Consider the following 17,842-nt stretch of genomic DNA (forward strand, 5'->3'; position numbering starts at 1 on the left):
GGTATCCAGGTAACTTCATTCCATCAGGAGGAAAGTCAGAGAGCAAGAATTCTACTTCTACATGGAAGTGACACTGAGGCTAACAATCTCATGGGCAAAGAGAAGACAAAATGATAAAGACAGGGCACAAACTGCTCTAACTATTCTCTATCTACCCTCTTGTGGTCAGTATGTTGTGATGCTAAAGAATCTGGGCTACAGAAAGTAAGTTAAGAAAAAGACTGGATACCAACTTTTAAAAAAACAAGATTAATTTCCAGTGATTCCTATGTAAAAAGGAATTTATCTTAGGCTGATGCCCATCGAACAGTGCTGAAATATTTGTGTGACTTATATACTAGGCCTGATCTAATGTTTTTGTTTCAGCACCATTAATGGACAAACATCATAAACATTCATTCTATCGATCATCTATCTATCTATCTATCTATCTATCTATCTATCTATCTATCTATCTCTATCTATCTATCTATCTATCTATCTATCTATCTATCTATCTATCTATCTATCTATCTATCTATCTATCTATCTATCTATCATTTCTCTGCCTTCTGTTCAACGATCCCTTTTTACTCTACATATTTGCTACGGAGTCATCCCCCCCCCATCATTTCTATAGAGAACACAGAACTTTAAGCATCTATTCTAAAGGTTTGCCATATAAGAAACTGATTTTGAGGTGTGAGTGTTAGTTAGACAATAATCTGAAATTGTTCAGATTTTTGCTATTGAAGCTGCGAGTGATAGATAATATTTAAGTGCAAATTTAAATATAAAAACCTCAGCATAATTATTTTGCAGTTCTGATACAGGCCAAGAATGACTAAAGTAGCGAATTTGATAAAGGAGATTCAATTAAAATACTAAATCTACCACCCTTAAAGTGCACTAAGGCCTAACTTCTGCATCCCGTGTGGATGGCTCTTATTTTAAAACACAAGAATTTTAAACACAACCCAAGTTTAGAAGAGCTTTTCTTCAACATCCATTACTCAAAATACTTATCAAGCTAATTTGGAAAGTTGTTGGCATACAAGAAAGGGACTACTTTTTTAATCTGCAGAAAATTCTTAAAAGCAATAAGCAGTCATACATATAACATGCTTCTTTGTTAAAAGTACATTTTGAAAGACTGGAAAATAGTATCAAACTTATATTGAACATTTACCATTTCCTCTACAAAGTCTGTAAATGTCATGTTCTGGGCAATAATTTGGATTACATTTTCAAATCAAATATAAATTGTCATTTTAATAAATCTTATTATTTCTCCTAGAGAATGTGGTAAATAATCCAAAGTGGTACTTACTGTTCCAAAAAGACTTTTTCTGTTTGCCAAGTTTCCTTTTAGTTTTTTTTAAAATTATTTATCATCATCAAATCTAAGTTTGAAAGAGCTTTAGCATTCAAACTGCTTTCTAGGAAACTCTTCTAGAGTGAAAAAAGTTCTATAAAAGGTTTGCTATCCTAAAATGTTGTTTTTCTTCTTTTAAAAAATGTGTTTCTTTAAAGTAACTAAAATAGAATTGTACAAAGCTAAAAATAATATTTAGGATTTTCCCAGTGTCCTGCATAAATGGCAATTTGTTATAAATGGCAATGAAAGAAAAAGCAGCAATTTCTTCATTGTTATTAAGGTCTCCAAATTAGGGCTGTGTATTCTTGGGAAGGTAGTTGTGGAATCCAGGTGTACTGTCCTTTGACAGCATTTGCATTTCCAGATTTAGCTTCTATACAATCCCCAAACCATTCCTGAGTATTGTCTAAGATTACTAAGATTGAACTGTTTGTGCTCAGTTTTATCTTCCCCTCTTCCAAAATAGTTTTTCTCAGTCAAGGAGTCAGTGGATGTGTTCTCTCTGGTACTGAGTTTATACTTCCAGTCCAGGTAATCTGAGCAATTGTGTTAGAATATTCATGACTGGAAGAGACATGATAACAAAGTCAGCCAATGAATAAGCATAGCACCTAAGTCAGTCAAAGGAGCTTAAACAGATCTGAGTCTGTGCTGAGAATCGAAACTGAAACTACTCTGTCTGCTCTGAACTCTGAGATGAAAACTGTTCTCGCCTGCTTGTGTTCTGCTTGTAATGTCTACCACGTTGAAAGAATCTATTATTGGTATTGTACATTTTATTAATGTTATTATATATATAAAGAAGTTAATGAATGCAGCTGAATCAGTTATCTGTGTGTGCTTTCTGGATTTGATTTTTCTGAAACAAACTCTGATAAATTGTACTTCTTCTTCCTGCAGTAAATGTGTGAGTGATTGAATGAGTGTGTGTGTGTGTGCGCGCGCATGCGCGCATATTTGTTTTCTCCCTGGTGTTGAGCCACTCCAGGCAATCTAAGCGGTGCCTCTTTTCTTCTTGAAAGAGAATGACACTGCCTGATGGGAGGCCCAGCAGGAGCTGGGTCTGAGTATAGTTTCATATGTTTATTCATGGGGAAAATGTGTTCAAAGTAATTACATTAAGAGGGTCAGATCACCAGAGTTTGAGAACCCTGAGTTACTCGAACAATTTCATCTGCCCAAATTAGTAAATCTTCATCAACAAATATATTCCAAAATTGTAACATTTAATACAGGGTGAGTTACAGATTTGTAAAGATTTGGTGGAAAGCCTCTGTTTAAGACCATACAAGGTGACTATATTTACAATTCACACAGAACACCATGTGTACTTTCTTTTATCCATACCTTACTGAAGAAATCGCACTTAGGTTTATACAGCGCCTTATACTATAATGAAATAAATCATGTTTAATGAAACATATGGACCAAGTTCATAAACTGGAAGGGTTTAAAAGGCACAACAATTGTTGTGGTAAATTTAAACTGAACAGTTCAATTAAATAAGACGTCAAACTCATCTGGAACAAAAATAGAGCATAGTTCTTAAACATGAATACTATGGCCAAATTATCATCCTTACAAAAATCATAACCAACCTATTCATTCATTCATTCATTCATTCATTCATTCATTCATTCATTCATTCATTCATTCATTCATACATACATACATACATACATACATACATACATACATACATACATTCTGGATATGTGTAATAACCAGATTTCTGGAAGAGAATTGACTAGTTACTTACTTGTGGAATAAAACTAAAATTCTACAACTGTAACTACAAACACTATTTTTTTTTAAAAAAAATACACAGTTGCATTCACAATATATTTCAACAGTATTTCTGGCTCTACTGTTCTATCCTCCATCAGTGACAAAATTGCAACAAGAAGATTAAAGTTTGAGTTATTCTGTACAAGTAATCCTCAACTTACAACCATTCATTTATTGGCTGTTCAACGTTACAATGACATTGAAAAAAGTACTGTTTTTTTACACAACTGTTAACAGCATCCCCTTGGTCACCTGATCAAAATTAGGACACTTGACAACTGTCTCATATTTATGACGGTTGTAGGATCCCAGGTTCATGTGATCGCTTTTTGCAACCTTTTGACAAGCAAAGCCAATGGGGAAGCCAGATTCACTTAACAACCGTGGTATTATTTTAACAACTGCAGTGATTCACTTAACAACTGTGGCAAGGAAAGTTGTAAAATGGGGCCAAACTCACTTTAAAATTGTCTTGCTTAGCAATAGAATTTGGGATCAATTGTGGTTGTACACCAAGGACTGCCCGTACTGCATCTTTAAGTTATATCCCATCTTTCCCTCTTTCAAAAACAATGTTGGCATGCTATGTAAGAAAGAAAAACATTTATACAGTCAAATTTCAATTTTACTATTATAGGTAGTTCTTGATTAATGATGGCAATTGGGACCAGAATTTCTGTCATTAGGCGACAGTCATAAAACATAATGTCACATGACCACGCCGCTATACGGTCGTCATTCATGACCTCCTGCCAGCTTCCCTACTGATTTGATTTGTTGGAAGCCAGCAAGGAAGTTTGCAAAAAGCAATCACAGAACTGTGTGATGCTATGACATCAACATTGCAAACTGATCAAGCATCAAGATGGTGAAGACATGACTGCCGGGTCATTGTGATGGCCACAACATTGAGAACAGGTCATAAATGGTACTTGCTAAACAGTTGCTGAGCATGTGGTCCTTTAGTCAGAACTACCTGTAACCTCGATATATCAAAGGATAGAGCCAATTCAAGTAATGTTTAACAGGACTTCCTACAAACTTTGAGTAATCTCTGCAACAACAATTTTTGAATGCATTTTCTCAATTTATGTATGCTAATTTTGTTTTGTTTTAATTTACTTCCAGGAGTAAAGTCTGGCAATCTATCTCACTTTGTATTAGCTGCCTGTCAAGATGATTTTGTTTTTCTTCTTGCTAATCATTATTTCAGGTGAAATGTCAATAGACCCATTTTAAAAACGGGAGGGAATTACTTAGAACGTTCCTAAGAGTCAACATCTTTTTCACACAAAATAAAAAAAAAGCTCTCTGGGCTACCAAAATAAAGAAATGTTATACTGGCTGGAAATATATTCTCCTGTGCCTAACCGAGCTAGACAATGCAAAGCTATAAAAAAAAACCAAATATTTCCATTTGAACCTTATCTGTAGAGTTTTCTTTTGCCCCTACACTCAAACTGAATTAGGTATAAGTGCTCAATTTAGTCAAGTGGAAATGTGTGGTTCCCAGACTAGAAAAAATCTTTAGGAAAACATGTCTGAATTGCCCAAGGCCACTAAATGAACTGCCAAATGTCTATTTACTTGGAAAGACAAGAAGAAAAGCCTAGAGGTTAAACTCTGGCACCTATACAAAGGTGTTTTTTTTTCAGAGTGCAAATAATCTGTATGCATATGGCTTCATTCTTATCTATTATAAACAGCTCTGATTAACTGAATCATGACTGAGAGGCTTTTTATTCTTAAATTCTGCATTTGGATAGTCTGAGATTTAGTGCTGAGCTTGAGTATAAAACCTGACAACTGGGAACGATGAACCTTCGCTCTTCCAGCAAAATAAATATATTTCCAAATAAAGACTGAATGAACTAAGATGAATTTGTCATGGGAGTTTGCATGAAAAAGGGCAGTACACAGGAGGAGTTGAGGAGGGGAAAAAAGATAAAGGTAAAGGTTTCTACCTTTCCAGTGGTGTCCAATTCTAGGGAGTGGTACCCATCTGTGTTTCTTAGTCTAGGGAGCCAGTGTCGTCCAAAGACATTTCCATGATCATGTGGCCAGCATGACTATTTGTTGACGGGCATGGCACCTTACCTTTCCACTGAAGTGGTACCTATTCATCCACTCTCAGTTGCATGTTTTCAAACTGTTAGATGAACAGGAACTGGGGTAAGTAATAGGAGCTCACACATCACATGGTGCTTGGGTGTCAAACCTGAGTTGTCAGCTTTCCAGCTGACAAGCTCAGTGTCTTTAACTGCAAATCCATCATGTCCCCTTGAGGAAGGAAAGAGAGTGCTAACTAATTGCTGGTTATTGTTTCCTCTCCTGTTGACTGAATTTGTGTGATTGGAGCTTTGGTTTCTGCCAAACTAATGGAGGCAACTTAACAGGATTATATAAGGAAAACAGATTCTAAAGAACAAGCCCCACATCCACTGAGGGGCTATCCTACCCCACCTCTCCAAACCCAAAGAGTTTGGTTAATTGAAATTGACTAACCGAACACAAAAAAAGCCAGTTTGAAACTGACTAGACGGCCAATTCATTTCTAGAAATAGAGATAATTATTGGTATTTGTTCCTGGCTTTATGGAAATCTGGATGGAAAATCCAGCATTCCCAGGGTCTGTGGTGACCTTTCATCTCTTCTACATACTCAGGCCAATTTCCCCATTTTTACTTTTTAAGCAGTTGTCCAGTCTCCATTATCCCAAGAATGGTTCTGCTGCCAATTGAACTGACCTGTCAGTGACCAACAGCATGGGTAGCTCAGCATTTTATTCTTCAAATTGTCCAAAATTAAAAAGCCATCCTCCATCAGAAAATTAAAACGTATCAGGAGGCCAATTTCCTATGGGTAGATAACACTGAGTGGGAAGGGAAAGGATAGCAAGATTTCTGCCAATCTCTGCTTTTAAACTCTTCTGCATTACAATCTGCAGGCAGCAAGATTGACAACCAATATGCAGTCAAGGTAGGCCCCAGAAGCAATTGTTTAATATCTGGTTCAAGGATGGGAGGAAAGCACATTGCTGTGAATGTGAAGATGAGCCCCAAGAGGATAAGAACGGCAACATGATAATGGAAAGACAAGGCAGTTTTAGTATTTTCAGTATTAAGTCTTCACTGACTAGACAGACTGTTTATAATCTTGGAAGAGACAGAAGCAACAATTAAAACATGAAGTCCTGGAAATAAAATGATACTCGTATCAGCTTTTATTCTGCCCTGGCAGAAATGAATAAGCAAAAACCAGGTTCGCTGTTTCTTCCTTCTTTGGCAAATTCTGTTCCTGCCAAAAGATCTTTTGGAAAGGTCAGAGTACCCGCTCTTAAATAGAATGGAATACAGAAGACAGAGGAAAAAGACAGGAATTGCTAACAGAAGGGAACACACTCATTCCATATTTTTCTTCTTTTTGTTGTTTTTCAGCTTCCTGCACCATATAGCAGGGGTGTCAAACTTGATTTCATTGAGGGACACATCATGGTTGTTTGATCTTGGAGGGAGGTGTTCTGTTTGACCTGGGTGTGACCAGCTTGATGTCACCCATGTCGGGGGGGGCACTTGTGGTGGCCCGAGAGCTCTGTCAGTGAAAACAGGTTCCCAAGTTCTATTTCCAAGTCTTCCTCCAACCCTCTGCCAGCAAAAACAGAGCTCAGGAGAGCAGCACACGGCCTTCTGGCAGTGGCACTATGGGAGGTTCCTTCACTATTTCCAGGGCGGCAGGTCAGATCTAAGTACCCCGCAGGCCGGATCCGGCCCGTGGGTCTTGAGTTTGACACCCCTGCTATATAGCATCCCACACTGAAGATTGCATTCTTACCATCAGGAGAAGCTTTTCTGGATTCTAATGGGAAATGAAAGGAACTTGACCTTCAGGAGAAGGAAGCTCACCTGCAACCAAATCTTTTTTTATTTATGAAGTTTTCTGACTCCAAGCCAAAATAGTTAGCAAGTTTTCCAACCACATTGGCCAAGTGTCCTGCTAGCTAAGTGACAAAAATAAATCAGCGATAATTTTATGACATGGAAAACAATGATCTCATTTCACACTTACTTATCTGATGAGTCTGAACACATCCCAGCAATTTCTAAATCTCTTATGATGTCTGAACTTGAGCTGAAAGGCAAAGTAAGATTTAGTTTAGACTGCTTGTTGAAAATTGTCAGATACATCAAAGAACTTATTAAACATATGTGAGAACATTCAGCTTGTCAAGTCCAAAGTAAGATAGAAGCTACGCTGACTTTATGAAAATGCTGAGAGTCTTCTGTCTTTTTATTTCTCCTTTTTAAAGTTGATGTATTTACAATAATCACTGAACTCTTTAAAAATGGGGGATTATTAAGCACTTCTGGACTGACTGAGTTATCATGTAACAAGTAAGAAAGAATTCTCTGCCAGAAAGTTTGAAAAATCAAACTCTTTTCTTAAAAAGCTACAGAAATCTCTTTGTTTTTAAAGTCATGCTATAACAATAAAGTTCACTTTAAAATCTCTGCCAACATTTTAATAATTTTTAAAAGTTTCAGAATTGTACATAGCAATAGCAATAGCAGTAGACTTATATACCGCTTCATAGGGCTTTCAGCCCTCTCTAAGCGGTTTACAGAGAGTCAGCATATTGCCCCCAACAATCTGGGTCCTCATTTTACCCACCTCGGAAGGATGGAAGGCTGAGTCAACCCTGAGCCAGTGAGATTTGAACCGCTGAACTGCTGATCTAGCAGTAGCCTGCAGTGCTGCATTTAACCACTGCGCCACCATTGTTTAATTGGGGGGGGGCAGTAAAGCATTTTAGAATTAATTGAAAATCAATTATTAGGAATAAATACAATAGTTTCTATGTCAAAGGTTATATAATAAATGTAGTCTAAGCTATGACGAAGTTATCTGCATATCCAAATCCTGCTTCTTAAACAGATAAGTAGCATTAAGGGAAATTATCTTCACTGAAACTGCTACTTTTCAAACCTTCTGTATGAAAAGAAACAAATTATTAACAATGAAATCTCATGAAACTCCCTTCTTAAAATGTGAGTGAATGATATGTTTATTTCATTTTAAACGCCTTGTAGGAAAGCAGTCTCTAACTTCCCTGGAGAGATAAGCTGTTAACTAAAAAACTTAAGTTTTGAAGACATGGTCTGAATAGAGATGGCTGAAATATAATCCACTAAGGAAGGTATGATCATGTATCTTAATTCTTAATTAGATACAATGCCAGGTACCTCATAATTTGGGGAGTCACAAAAAGGACATTTTTGGATGAAATTATCCCCCCCCCCCAATATGGTCAAAAAGATTTGGATCCCTCCCCCCGGTGTTGGTCCCCTATTTAACAAAATAAAGAACATAATAGCACTAAACAAGAAGTTAGCAATAATTGACAAACTTGACAAAGAAACAAAATCTATGCAAATTTATGTCATACTTTGACCAACAGAATTATATTTTTGGAGACCAGAGTATCTTAAAGGTCGTCCATGACCTTATATGTAACTTGGGACACTTCATCTCAATTGCACCACATCTATGAGTTCTCACATTATAATGGCCAATGGATTAGTCAGAGACGTGGAAGAAAGGGGAAAATAACCTTTGTCTTATGAAATGCTATTGATCCACAGGAAACAAAAATCAATAAGGTTTCTGTACCTGACAAGGGTCTGCACAAATGAGTCTCTCACTTTTTTCTTTCCTATAAATGAATGCTGCATAAAATTAAGTTTGTGTGTGACTTGAAACCTTTCAATATTTACCTAAACTAGCCAAACAAGTAGGGTACTTAATGTTTTTTGATATTTTGGAAACATAAACCATGAAGGTAAAATGACACTTCCATTAAAATGATATATCTGAATAGCTAAATGAGGTCAATGCATTAAAGTACTTTAAGTACTCAGTTCAACTCAATTATTATTATTTTTTAAATCACATCTCAGATTGTGTTCTGCTAACAATACATTCTTAGCTATTGTGGCAAAACTGTCCAATAGTCCAAGTATTCCTCAACTTATGACCACAATTGTGCCCAAAAATTTCTGTGTTAAGAGAGACATTTGTTAAGTGAGCTTTGCCCCATTTTACAACAATTCTTGCCACAGTTAAGTGAATCACTGAAGTTAAATTAGTAACCCGTTTGTTAAGAGAAACTGGCTTCCCCATTGATTTTGCTTGTCAATCACAAAGGATGATCACATGATCCAGGGATACAGCAAACATCATAAATATGAACCAATTGCCAAACATCTGAATTTTGATCACATGATCATGGGGATGCTGCAAAGGTTGTGACGGAAAAATGATCATAAATCACTTTATTCAATGCCATTGTAACTTTGAACAATCACTAAATGAACTGAACAAGGACTACCTGTATTTTGCCTTTAAACATTATCTCCTTTATCACATTTATCGATGCACTCTTCTGCTAGTCTCAGATAAGTGAGTTCTTACCCCCAACAGACATAGTGGTCTGCACGAATATCATACTACAATGTGTTTAAAATCCTGACTCTTGTTCTTTTCTTTGTTCATTACTAATGTTAATATCTGATGTCTGAAAACTTTTTGCCTGCCATGGATAGAACTGCTTGGTGCAATATCCTTGTTGTGATAATGGCATGGGTACATAAATTCACAGAGATAACTGTCCACCGCTGATCAATAGCTCATTTGGCAGGGGAAAAATGTGCAAAAAAGCAAAATAAGTGGATGTAATTGATTGGTGCACAAAACTCACTGACAGGCAGAACAGGGGATAACTCCATAAAATTCCCAATTAAAAGAAGAAGAGCTATGCAGATTAGAAACAAAAGCTTTCCAAGACCTTTTGGCTTATACAAAATCCAAATAAGAAAATTTTCAGGGACGTTTTGAGGTAAAATTGCAACAAGTAAATTGTGTCACATGCAACCGAAGTTGCAGTGCACGAAGTTTAATCTAATTTCAAGGAATTAGAAATGCTTGTCTCAGCTCCAAAATGCGTTATGCATATGAGTGTGCCCTACTGCCACCATTTATTTGATCAATTCACAGTGCTGGCAAAACTAAATATGTAGTGCTTGCTATCTATTGGTTATTACCTCCACGTTTATCATGTTTTACTGTGAAAAACTCCTCTGCACAATTGTAGGAATGGATATTTTTAAATTTTAATTTTCATTTTTGTTTCCTTCCTTTCCTTCCACTGGTAACAGAAAGTCTAGAGAAAACTTTTTTATAATTAGAAGAGGTTTTCACTGCCCTCTCCTTCTCCCCTCAAAGCTTCTAGCATCTTGCTCATGGTCTTGGCTGAACCTTAAGGAATAAATCCATTTATTATGTAGTGCTGACATGCCTGAGAGGACTATAATTTTTGAGCTATTGGACACACATTACATTTTTTTTAAAAAAATGTATTGCTGCTGATTTCAGTTGCAGTCAAAAGTAATTGGGCTAGAGCTGGGAAATGTGGGATGGATAATTACGGGATACTTGAGAGGCAAGGGGGTAGATTCTTTGAAAGAGGAAGTCATTTTCTTAGTTCTCTAGGATCAGTTATTTTCTTTCCCGAGGTGGCGGAACTGAAGAAACTGATTTAAAAGTCTAAACCTAAACTTCCCTGGATAAATAGCAATGCTCTGTGCACTGGACCATCTTAATCTTCATGACTGCATGTTCAAAAATATCACCAGGTATAGGACCAGTAGGTCCTTTCCTAAAACGTTTCAGTATTTTCCCAAGTCTACAAATGCTAGTATGTAAGGTAAACTTTGGAAGCCAGCAAATGAGATGTCACCTGACCTTGAACCAGGAAGAGATGAAGAACAGGCATACATAATGGCCTGCTTTGTAGGAGTTTAAAAAGTTAGTTGACATCAAATAAACAACTTAAGTAATCTTTCTTGGGAGTTATGGTCAATCCTTCAAAGTAATGTTTAAAAAGTCTACAACACAGGTGTCAAAATTCGATCGCGTCATGTAATATCATGTGACTTTTCTTTTGATTTTGCGGAGCGGGGGGATGCAGCCTGCATGTGACGCATCTGGCCCACAAGCCACCAGTTTGACACTCCTGGTCTAGAACAATTTTTTGCCTTGTGAACAAACCAAAGAACAGACCAAAGGGCAATAGTCAGAAGCTGCTCAAGAGTGTCTTCCATAAGGGCTTGAAATCCTTTATGTGTGATTCTTGGCTATTTTAACTATTTGTATTGTGTTCTATGTTTCCCCTTCCCCTTTTGAGTTGTTCGCCGCCCTGAGTCCCTCCCGGAAAAGGGCGGCATATAAATAAACCAAATCTAAATCTAAATCTTTATGAAAAATAGAATATAAATTTTAAATTTATAAATTTAAATTTATAAATTTACCTTCATTCGCGAGAATATATATTTTTACAAATAAACAAATAAAATAAAAGCTAAGAGAAGGCAAACAGTCTACATTTTCCTACCCCGGACAATAAGCATGCTGTTTGGTGTGACTATTCACTCTAAATCATGTGAAGATCAATCTGACGAATGTACTAAGGATAAAAAGAGATAGGTAGGGATGGGCATTAATGACTCATTTCTCATGCCATTTGAATGGAACACAAATAACCTTACTCATTATTCATGAGGAACAGTTCCAGTTGCCAGGAATTCCTCGACTTACAACAGTTCATTTAGTGACCATTCAGAATTACAACGGCATTGACAAAAGCTACTTATGACCATTTTTCACAACTTATGAAAAATATTTACCAGTTTGGGACAAAAATATTTGAAAGCCCTTTTTTTTCACATGTAACCTGGGCACTTTTATTTAAATCATCTTTACAAGCAAATGCATGATAGTGATTCAGCAATCATCACAATACGTTTGGACAAGCAGCGGATCTTTCCAGGAACTGCTTAGGCTTTGGAACTTTGTATCCTCTCCAATGGCATTCCACAAGACAGCACAAATAGTCTGTCAACATTCTTCACCAAAAATTTGTGATCACAGAATCTGGATGGATAATTTATCTGAATTTCTCCAGGGGAAGAAGAAATTCTCCAACAATTTCTCATTCCCTCTTAGCGGTAACAGTAGTATTGCTACTGAAAAAGCTCAGTGGGAAGAATTTCCCTCATGGCATCTTCTCTTGGGATTTAAGTTGAGTATTGGATGCCAAGAAGAGGCTACAAACTGTGGGAGAGATGGCTGTAAAATAAAATTTAAGTCTTTCGCAGATACCCTTTGACCATTCGAATGAATGGCAAATCCGAGTCATGAGAATTTATCCAACATTCCCTTCTTTGAAAGGATTCCTAAAGCAAATTCATCAAATTGAGTGAAAACTGGTCAAGAAAAACAGAATTTTCTGCATTTCAACAGTGATGTGCGATGTTATTTTAACGCTAACTTATTCTTAGAAAAAGAAGCTTATTACAAACTTGATTTTTCCTATCTATAAAAAAGCAGTGGTAAAAATGGAAATTTTGGGAAATTTGCTAAAAATAAATCTAAAGGCAACATCCATTATACAGCCTTACTTTCCAAAAGATCGACAGTGGATATATTTTTTTCTTACAAAAATAAAAAACACAATTTGAAGTCATCTCACTACTGTATAATAAACTATCACAATATAACTATATGATAAGTAAGAAACGCATGTCCCTTCTCTTTCCAACCCAGCAGAACTTTTGAAAGTTGTTATATAAAAAGGTTTAGAATTATCTGTCAGCAGCTAAATAGAATAGGACCAAATTTGGTACAGCATAAGCAAATAAATAAATAAATAAATAAATAAATAAAATAAAGATGTATTATATCTGGCCAAAGAATACAAACAAAAAAATAATCTCCAGTGGATCCTCATAGGAAAAAGAGTTAGACAATAGTTCAGAATGTTACCAATTGATCCTTCTAAGCCCACTCATTCTTCCTTCCCCATTATATAAACCTTTTTGTTAAGAGATTGGAAAGAATTCCAAAAGCTATGTTCCACATGCTTTCCCCAGCAGGTTTACTATTATTAGTGCAACTAATATACAGAACATATTAGCAGTTCATCAATATGTTGTAGTCTTCTCTTGAAATTTATTACACACTAGCTATCAACTCAACGTTGCCTGGGTATTTGTTTATCCCAATTCTGTATTAGACATTCACAAATGTCTAGATCAAACATAATTTATAATGTTGGATTTTCTCCATCATCAGAGGGAGCTCCCTTGTGGATTACTGTGAAGCTGTTACCATGGTAACGCCATTGTGCTATGCAGAAGCTAAGGCACAACAGGTTGTATCTTAACAGAACTTACACCCCAGGGGGGGTTAGGGGTGTCCCTCCCCCCAGTATTTGTTTCCAGAGGGTAAGTCATCTGTACATCAAGTTTGGTTGAAATTGCTCCAGGCACTCCAGAGTTATGAGGAAACATAACTACATACATACAGTCTTTTTTTAATAAAAAGAATAATAAAAAATAAAATAATAATACATAAAGAAGAAGATAGAAGATTAACAAGGGGTAAATGTAAGCTTTCAAATCTGATCCCTTTTCTTCATTTATTCCCTGGATGTTTTCATTACATATATAAGACTGGATGACTTAAGTTGCTAAAACTTTAAGCATTTGCCAATATAATGTATCTCCAGCTTCTAAAAACTGTTTTACAGCTGACGCGAAGCCATTCCTCTTCTTCAACCCTCACAACTAGGTAACCACAAACATTTGACAAGAATAACTGGGCACACAAACTGGAAGGGTCAACTTAGGCCCTATTCAAACATTTTGAAATCAAAACACCATGTGTGGGTGAAATCATGCTAAATCACTATACGCTCAAGTATATTAAAGTATCTTCATGCCTTTACCTGCAGCTTTCTTGGAATATATACAAGTTTATCATTGCTTTCTTCTAGAACATAGGTAGTTTTCATCATTGATTTCCCAGTATGATTTCCTTTTAAACTCCATGCAAATACGAAGTTTCATCTTTAGCTTCTTTTGAAACCAGACAAGAGCTACTAAGTGTTTAAGAATGTAAAAGACATCAAATTGCAATACAGGTAATCTTCTTTTAGTAACTGCCTTGTTTAGTGATCATTCACAGTTATGATTGTGAGAAAAAGTAATTTTGTGACCAATTCTTGCATGTACAACCTTTACAGGTCTATAAAGCAAAGGAAAGTTGAAGATAGATCACAAGCACACTTAATTTCAATAAGCAACCATTTTGCTAAATGATCAAGAGGCCAATCCCAATTGTGATCCCTAAACAAGGACTACCTGAACCAGTCATTCATGAGATGGTCATGTTCTCAATGACAACCATCAAGTAGATATTTCACATTGTTTTCTCTCCACGTGGATCTTTCTCACTGATCACCTCCGACCCCATCAGAAGAGAGTCCATCTCAGAATCATTTGTAAAGTAACCCTTGTAGAGATGCATTTCAAATCAGAAAATTTTAACTATTTCATTTATATATTTACGAAAATGTATGCACTACCCACAGCTTCCAAAACTGTTTATCCCTAGCTTTGGTCTTCTGAGAAAAAAAAAATACTTTCTGCTCAATGAGATCATTTTTCCTGTAAAAGACTTTGATTTTTTTAATTAAGAAAAATTATATCATGCTGTCAAATACCAAGAGTAAAGTGGAGAAAGTATTCAGTAGTTTATTACGCCAAGAAATATCTTGAGAGTTAAAAGCAAAAACGTGCTTTGGAACACACAGAAGCATTCCTGTAGCATTTTTCTACAGCTCCTTAAAACAAATAGGCCTTTTCTCAAAACCACACTGCAGTTATGGACACCTACACGATTCCAGGAGGGAAAAATCCCAACAAAATAGTTTTTAAGGAATTGCAGACAAAGCTTCAGAACATCCCCATGTGCTGGTACTTTTCTGGTTTCATATTGGAAGGAGTGCCGTAAACCCATATCACAATCTAACATTATATATATATATATATATATAGATAGATAGATAGATAGATAGATAGATAGATAGATAGATAGATAGATAGATAGATAGATAGATAGATATAGATATAGATATAGATATAGATATAGATATAGATATTTTACTATAAAGCTTTATTATACTATGAAAAATTGCATAAATAATAAACAGATTAAGATTTATAAAGTTTGTATTTGAACATATTAACATGACAGTTGATTGATATTTTTCCTCGTCCACCACTACTAACATTTATTTTACTGTCAGGATGATTATTTTTGCTATTGGTCAAATTAACTGACAGAATCGCACTTAGGGAGCCTGAAAATAACTTTGAAAATTGGAAAGCAATCCATAAAGGATTTGAAACAGATGTTCCTTCTTGTTTGCTTCACCAGTACCCTAACACTTCATAATATGATTTGTCAGTACAGGGCACAAGAAAAGTTTTTACTTGAAAGAGACAGCTGGAACAAGCAGTAATATTTGCTGTGAAGAGTGAATTTTGTTATTTTATTTGTTTTAATAAACAATCTGTATTTATAAACTACAGATCTAATAATTAAAAATTGCTGAATAATTTGATAATAAAATCATTTTCTATTTTCTATAAAATTAGAATCAATTTGTACATTAATTAATGTTGGAAACAATCACTTTATATTTATATGCATGAAGATATAGACCTCTTTCATTTGAATATTTCTACTATCGCTTATTTGGTTCAAAAGAAGATCTTAATTTTAATACAAAACTTAAATAAATACATGGCGAGGGTTCAACATTTTATTTATTTACATACAGAACAAGTCCACTAAAGTCAGCACGGTTTATATTAACTAACGTCAATATGTTTATTCTTGGCATTAAAACGTTTGAGTCCAAACCATTATTATTCTATTAACGATTATTTCATTGATAGAACTGCCTTGTGGGATGCAAGGATTGCAACGAAAAAAAGAAAGCCACGAATTATTAGATTTTACACTAGCACCTAAATTTATATATGCCACAATTATCAGTAAACATAAATACTTCTTTGAGTCAACTTCTGACGACCAGATGGATGAAACTATATTGTTTTTTTTTGGCAAAAGCAGAAGAAATTTGAAGAATGGCAGTGATCAGAAATCAAAAACTAAGTCTTATAAAAGAATTGAAGGAGTTGATTTGATATGAAAATTGCTTTATTTAACAATGTAGGAAAGTTTTTTTTAAAACTTAGAATAAGATTTTTCTTAGAATATTGAGACTATTCTCAAGGCAACGACATAGCAGACGCTAGAGGAGGTTGGCAGTGCATTTCCCTTAAGTACTTTATCAGTGAACTAAAATGGGGTACAGGTAGTCCTTGACTTACAACCATTGTTAAATCAATGATTAACGACAATTCAAAGTTACAACAGTCTCAGAAAGAGTATATAAAACACTGTGCTGCCCCTCTAGATACATGGTTGTGATCTGAGTGCTTCTTCCCTCTTATGATGGGTTGTCAAGTGCAATTCTCTGCAAGCTTTCCCAAAAACTCAATGGGGAAGCTGGCAGGGAAGGCTGGAAGTTCTTGCCACCTGTTGAAGGATTTTCCCTTTGCTCCATGCAGGAGGAGTGGGGAGGATACTCACTGGGTTGCAGGAATGGGGCTTGGATATTTGGGATCCATGTTTGGTTCCAGCTGCCTGGTGCAGGAGTTCTCTTTCACACATGGAGGGTTGCTGCCTGCCTGTCCTTTCACTCTGTTAACAACCACAACACAGAGAGCTTCGTTTGCAGTTTTTGAACGAAGTGGTCATGTGGATGTCTTGCTTAACAACTAAGATTTCATTTCCAATTATCATAATAAGATGAGGACTATCTGTAATCTAAACTCTGTCATTCCACTAATAGGCTACATAGGTTACAAAGAAAGAAATGTTAGCAGTAACGACTTTGAGTATGCCACATGCCTACAATTAATAGGTCTAGCATGCTGGTGACACAAAATATGCATAGCCAATGTACTGTTTATTTTTAAAAAAATGTTAATTTAGTAAAAATAATTTTCCAGTTCTGATGATAATTGGACCAGGATTGCTATTAAGAGCCGCGGTGGCATAGTGGTTAAGAAGACAGTAGTGAAGGCTACTTCTACTGACTGCTGGCCACCTGAAATTTGGCAGATTGAATCTCACCAGGCTCAAGGTTGACTCAACCTTTCATCCTTCCGAGGTGGGTAAAATGAGGAGCCAGATTGTTGGGGGCGGTATACTGACTCTATAAACCGCTTAGAGAAGGCTGTAAAAGCACTGTGAAGCGGTATATAAGGCTAAGTGCTATTGCTGTTGCTAGGTGATGATGTTGTAAAATGTGACATCACATGACATATTGTTTAGCAACAGCAATCCTGGCAGCCCTAGTTGGTACATAACCCTGAGATATATGGGTAAATGGGAAAGAGATGGATTTCCAGGTAAGAAGCACAGGGGATGCATGGGTAGGAGAGTGCCATGGTGTTTGTGTGAAAAAATTGGGAGAAACAGCACAGGCCATGTGTGAACACAGGGAGGCCAGGATGGTGGATTTATCAAAGCGACTTGCATCCTTCTCTGGTTGCTTCCCCATTGACTTTGCTTGCAGAGTCAGGAGGGAAGGTTGCAAATGGCAATGATGTGACTGTGAGGGCATAGCAACAGCCAGACCTTTGACGACTGATCATGACTATCACTCATCCACCATCATTGAAACTTTTTAACAGTTGCTGAATGAATAGATTGGTGAATGAATAA

General features: G+C 36.1%; 1 protein-coding gene across 5 annotated transcripts in view; it reads right to left on the reverse strand.

Annotated features, from left to right (window-relative positions):
• The window catches only part of RAD18 (RAD18 E3 ubiquitin protein ligase), a 120,288-nt gene that overhangs the window by 26,466 nt on the left and 75,980 nt on the right, over window positions 1-17,842 (reverse strand). For 3 of the 5 annotated variants that reach the window (XM_087708920.1, XM_087708921.1, XM_087708922.1), the window contains exons 12-13: window positions 16,703-16,813; window positions 7,211-7,273 (exon numbers count right to left, since the gene is read on the reverse strand). In XM_087708920.1, the coding sequence (XP_087565046.1) occupies window positions 7,211-7,273; window positions 16,703-16,813 (174 nt within the window). The remainder of the gene's footprint in view (window positions 1-7,210; window positions 7,274-16,702; window positions 16,814-17,842) is intronic. The other 2 variants (XM_087708923.1, XM_087708924.1) reach the window with 1 other exon arrangement.

This window comes from Thamnophis sirtalis, unplaced genomic scaffold, assembly GCF_051295495.1.
Source record: "Thamnophis sirtalis isolate CommonGarterSnake01/CBP01778 unplaced genomic scaffold, rThaSir2_p1.2 scaffold_3, whole genome shotgun sequence".
Classification (NCBI taxonomy): domain Eukaryota; kingdom Metazoa; phylum Chordata; class Lepidosauria; order Squamata; family Natricidae; genus Thamnophis; species Thamnophis sirtalis.